Source organism: Homarus americanus, unplaced genomic scaffold (genome assembly GCF_018991925.1).
Source record: "Homarus americanus isolate GMGI-L3 unplaced genomic scaffold, GMGI_Hamer_2.0 scaffold227, whole genome shotgun sequence".
NCBI classification, from domain to species: domain Eukaryota; kingdom Metazoa; phylum Arthropoda; class Malacostraca; order Decapoda; family Nephropidae; genus Homarus; species Homarus americanus.
This window is the reverse complement of record NW_024733225.1, coordinates 1-5,996: the sequence shown is the minus strand read 5'-3', so window position 1 is coordinate 5,996 and position 5,996 is coordinate 1. Positions and strand designations below refer to the sequence as shown.

At 38.9% G+C, this 5,996-nt stretch overlaps 1 protein-coding gene across 1 annotated transcript; it reads right to left on the bottom strand.

Annotated features, from left to right (window-relative positions):
- Positions 1–2,645: 2,645 nt before the first annotated feature.
- Positions 2,646–3,410, bottom strand: LOC121869411 (probable inactive receptor kinase At1g48480). Its single transcript, XM_042370756.1, has one exon. The coding sequence runs from the start codon at positions 3,408–3,410 to the stop codon at positions 2,646–2,648; it is 765 nt and encodes a 254-aa protein (XP_042226690.1).
- Between the last annotated feature and the right edge of the window lie 2,586 nt (positions 3,411–5,996).

The window sequence follows — 5,996 nt, the reverse complement described above, 5'->3', positions numbered from 1 at the left end:
AATAGGCTTGTATATATTGTGGGGGAAAATTTATCTTGTAATTTATTTGGTTTTTTGGAAGGGAAATGTACTTCAGACTGTGTTATAAAATGTTTATCAAATGATGCAGACAGATGTAGAGTTTTTGTGGATTTACAAGGAGCATTTGATAAAGCTCACAGTGAAGTAGTTATGAATGAACTGGCTGCTCTAGGGGTATCAGGAAAGTTGTTACACTGGATAGGTGACTACTTGCATGGAAGGAGAATCTGTGTATGGTATCAGGGATGTTTGTCTGAGGAAAGAGCACTTGAACTAGGCACTCCCCAGGGGGGAGTATAGAGTCCAATGTTATTTAATGTGTTAATGAACAAGATAGCCTCACACAAATATCCCAAAGGAGTTGTAACCATCATTTATGCAGATGACATCTTATTTCAAGGAAACTCTTTAAAAAATTTGCAGATTGCATTAAATAATTTTATTGTTCTTTCGCAAAAGATGGGCTTAGTTATCAATGAGAAAAAACCAAGTGTGAATGTAAAGGAAGAGGAACTGAATCCGTTTTCTAAATGGAAAAATTGTTGAGAAAGTGTCAAAGTATAAATATTTAGGAATGTAAATTGGCTTTACTAGTGAAAGTAAAGAGGCAGAAATATATCATGTCCTCACTCAATGTAGAGCAAGATTACAGCCCTTGAAGGCTCTAGCATGTTGTGGTAAAGGTGCTGGGGTACCCATACTGAGAATGATGTATATTTCTACCATCAGATCACTTATAGACTATGCAGCACCTGTCCTCTCTTGTACTGGTGAAGGAAGGATACGGAAGCTTGAGATCATGCAAAATGAAGCAATGAGAATAATTTTAGGGTGTCAAAAGAATGCAATGATTGAGATAATGAAAATGGAACTAAGGTTACAGAGCATTTCACAGAGGGTCAATGAAATTAATACAGTTGCAGCAGTTCGATTAATGAGAGGGAACAGTGGGGGTAAATTTGCACAAGATATAAATGATGGTTTAAAAGGTAAACGGACCTTCTGTAGGCAAGGCAAGGGAGGATGCATGAATGGATTAGTAAATATTATTAAAAAATGTAATCTGGCAGACTGGTGTACAGCTGTTCAGAAGAGTTGTAAGAATCCACCCTGGGAAGAACGAGAAGTAGAGTTAGACATAGTGCCTCTCACAATGAAGAAATTATTACATGAACCAGGACAGTTAAGGGCTTTATATGGGAATATGATTAGTAATTTGCCTAAAATAAACACATTGCATGTATATTGTGACGGTTCAGTTATGTCAAGTGGCAGGGCAGGGTGCGGGATCCTTATAAGACAGTACACAGAACAAGGGAATGATGACATCAAAATTGGACTTCGGTTGAGCAGTTTTATTTCATCAACACAAGCTGAGTTACATGCAATCTTAGTAGGGTTGGAAAATGTTGTAAATGTGTATAAAGATGCATATTTTTTGTTGATAGTAGGGCAGCTTTGGATTCTTTGAACAGTGGGAGTCCAGTCTTTGAACACATTATTGGTTCATGTAGAAAATTAGTAAATACAATAAGGAAAAATGGCCATAATGTTCAATTTGTATGGGTCCCTTCACATGTGGGGATTGGTCTTAATGAAGCAGTAGATATAATAGCAAAAAGAGCCACGGAAAAGGCCGAGATCGACATAATATGTACTAAAACCTTGAAACAATTAAGGAGCAAATTACGGAAAATACAATCAATAGAAGATAATTTCAAAAGGAATGAAATATACGAGAAAAGGGAAACAATGAAACATTGCCATCATGTTCTCATGAACACAAAATTTACATATGGGAAAGATGGAAGTAGGTGGAAAGATTCAGTGTATATGAGGTTAAGATTAGGATATAAATATTATTGGGAACTTGGAGCTGAGAGAAGTGAACAGGATAAAGAATGTAGAGTTTGTAGAACACCCAGATCCCATACCCTGCCACATTATATACTGGAATGCCCATTGCTTAATGTATATAAAAATGCCCATATAAATAATGTCCCCATGCAAATAGAGTGGATGTATAAAAATACGAAAATAGATGATATATTAAAGAAATATAGAAATTTTTCATCTAGAATATAACTATGTATGTATATAACTGATTATATGAAATATTAGGGATTTATGTGAGACCTGAGAGGGACATTCCTGGATTGGGGTGGGGATGACTTATGTCACTTCATCCCTTTGAGATGTACTAATGTTTTTTGTATCTCAATAAACGTATCAATCAATCTGTACCTAGACATGCATGGCTTGTGATGAGTTAGGAACGATTTAGACCTTCAATCCTATCATAAATAACTAGTTTTCTCAGTCACGTGATGTTTTAGCAACTTTAACCCTTATTTTGTAGAGTTTTGGTCCCAATTTATTTAAAAATATAATTAACATCGTGAATTTAAGCGTTTTCCTTACCCATTGATCTGCCATCTTATGAAAAAAAGTCCAAGGTTGTGCTGTTGAAGGTTTGAGTTAGGGGAATGTTGAAGTCAGGCGGACAAGGAATCGGATGCAAGGTTTACCTGTCGTTTGAGTTTTGTTTTTCGTTTCGTTCAGATACGCTGTGGGAAGGTGAGAGATAGTGTGTGCTTTATAGCTTGGGGCCTAAAATTTTTTCTTCAACTGATGATTTCTCGGAATTCTCGGAGGAGGTGTGGTAGTGATGGCCGGTCAGTGCGGCGCTTGGTCATGGCCTTCTTGGCGAGTTTTGTGACCTCTGGATGGTCCCCTGGGGCCTCCTTGATCAATTCCATCAGGACAAACCCGAAAGAATATGTATCTGAATTCTTGGTGGTCCTAAACCCACGGCAGACTTCAGGGGCCATCCAGGGGAAGTCCTCGTGTAGGCAATCAGCGCTGACTTTACAAGACTTACCGATCTCACAGGCCAGACCGAGGTCAATGAGGCTGACCTCTGGCCGGGATGAGGGCCCTTGGATCATTATGTTATCCTCCTTGATGTCATTGTGTGCTAGACCTTTCGTGTTCATCTCAAGGATTTTCTCACCAAGGAGGAGCCCCAGTTGTATAAGGTCATATTGGCAGATCAGGTTATCTTCAGAGAGAAGGTGGTTGAGTGTGAGCTTACCCCTGAAGGACTGGAGGATCGCTGGAGGTTTTGGACAGTACCCAAGTACCTTAGGAATCCCCCCAGCACCATCGAGGGCATACATCTTGGCAGCCTCATCCTTGAAGAATTTTTTGGCTGATGGTGACACTGCCTTTTTCAAAACAGCTACATCATTTCCCCACTTGACAAGGTAAGCAATTGCGTGCGCTCCCTCCCCAAGAATTTCCGCTCCGTCTTGTAGGAGGTCAGTCACGTCCTCAGAGAGAAGCTCATACACCCAATCTTGGAAGTTTTCTGTTTTTCGGCAAGCCATTTTTAATTATCTGTATCGACTCAGCCTTCTCCAGGACATCAAATTATTATTTGGGGGTTAGATGCGTTTTTGAGGCGCTGAAGTGATAGTTGTTGTGCAATGAAGTGAAGAGGTGCCTTATAGTGTAGTATGAAGGTGTGTGAGGTGAAGATGTACCTCATAGTGTGTAGTGAAGGAGGTGTACTGAAGATGTGCCTGATAGTGTGGTGAAGGTGCCTCATAATTGTAGTGAAGGGTGCCTCATAGTGTGTGAAGATGTGTAGTGAAGATGTGCCTCATGGTGTAGTGAAGGAGGTTAGCCAGTGAAGATGTGCCTGATAGTGTAGTGAAGAGGTGCCTAATAGTGTAGTGAAGATGTGCCTGATGGTGTGAGGTGAGTAGTTGTGGTGAAGATGTGCCTGATGGTGTGAGTGAAGTAGTTGTGAGTGAAGATGTGCCTGATGGTGTAGTGCAGAGTGGTTGTAGTGAAGATGTGCCTGATGGTGTGGTGGAAGTGGTTGTGGTGAGATGTGCCTGATGATTTTAGTGAGAGTGGTTGTAGTGAAGATGTGCCTGATAGTGTAGTGAAGTAGTTGTACTGAAGATGTGCCTGATAGTGTAGTGAAGTAGTTGTAGTGATGATGTGCCTGATAGTGTAGTGAAGTAGTTGTAGTGAAGATGTGCCTGATAGTGTAGTGAAGTAGTTGTAGTGAAGATGTGCCTGATAGTGTAGTGAAGTAGTTGTAGTGAAGATGTGCTTGATAGTGTAGTGAAGTAGTTGTAGTGAAGATGTGCCTCATAGTGTAGTGAAGATGTGCCTAATAGTGTTTATTTTTATTTTTACGGGGATTAGCCCACCAGGAGACAGGTCACTGACCCACATCAGGGCCTCGGGGGCGAAAATGTAATAATAATAATAATAATAATAATAATAATAATAATAATAATAATAATAATAATAATAATAATAATAATAATAATAATAATAATAATAATAATAATTCATAATAAATATAATTTATGATAAAACAAACAAAATAAAATAATAAAATAATGATGATAACAATACAGTAACTGTAATAATAATAATATTTATAATAATAAAGAACTATAAATACAAAAATGAATAAAAAAGATCAAAAGTGAGAAACAATATATGTATGTTGTATTGTCAAAGGAAGAGAAACAACTGAGACCCTGCAATTGTGTGAAAATGAAGCAGAAAGTCAGATCATCAACCTAGGACTTGGTCACATATGGCAGCAGGGTCTACCATTAGACAACACATTATGCTGCCAATATCTTCCCAGGCGGTAGTACCTCCCTGTTTGGTAACTGCCTACTACCTACTACCTGTAATGAAGTAGTTGTAGTGAAGATGTGCCTAATGCACCTTTTCACATATCCGTCGAGACATTGTTTCATAACTATTTGACAAATTTCATAACCGAATGACAGAACACATATCGAATGACAATCTAAAATAACTGTTGGTGGTCTGTCATTCTCCAATTGTTACATTCTCAAACTCTATGTAGACTGTCAGTTTATTGTTCACGGCTGTCAACTTCATAACTTACGTCAATCACTTCTGTCAGCATGAACCAACAGTTATTTTAGAGTGTCATTCGATATGTGTTCTGTCATTCGGTTATGGAACAATGTCTCGACGGATATGATGAAAAGGTGTATTTTCATTATTTCGTCACTATTTCATCTCTTATCGTCATTTATCGTGACATCGTACTATTTCGTCACTTATCGTACTATTTCGTCACTTATCGTCAGTATTTCGTCCTTTATCATCAAATATCGTCACTATTTCGTCACATATCATCAATAATCGTAACTAATCGTCACTATATCGTCACATATCATCAATTATCGTCACTAATCGTCACTTTTCGTCACTTATCAATTATCGTCACTATTTCGTCACCACTCGTCACTTTTTCGTCACTTAGGGATACTTTTAGAAACGTATGGAAAATATCTTATCTCTTTTTGAATGATGGTGTGTGTGTGTGTGTGTGTGTGATAGGCAGAGAAAGAGAGTGAGAGAGAGTTCTTCTTCTTCTTCTTCTTCTTCTTCGCCTCCTCCTCCTCCTCCTTAACCCCTCCTCTCTTCCCCCTCCTCCTCCTCTTCCTATCTTCTCTGGTAAACCCTCCTCCGCCTCCTCGACAAATCCGTTTTCTCTAATAAATTAATTGAGAAACAAAGAAAACGTTTATTTATGGGTAACTACAGTATACACCCCTACAGTATACACCCCTACAGTATACACCACTACAGTATACACCACTACAGTATACACCACTACAGTATACACCACTACAGTATACACCACTACAGTATACACCCCTACAGTATACACCCCTACAGTATACACCCCTACAGCATACACCCCTACAGTATACACCCCTACAGTATACACCACTACAGTATACACCACTACAGTATACACCACTACAGTATACACCACTACAGTATACACCCGTACAGTATACACCACTACAGTATACACCCCTACAGTCTACACCCCTACAGTATACACCACTACAGTATACACCCCTACAGTATACACCCCTACAGTATACACCACTACA

Excerpts from the sequence above, each read along its gene's own strand:
- LOC121869411 (XM_042370756.1), bottom strand. The coding sequence starts at position 3,410 with ATGGCTTGCCGAAAAACAGAAAACTTCCAAGATTGGGTGTATGAGCTT.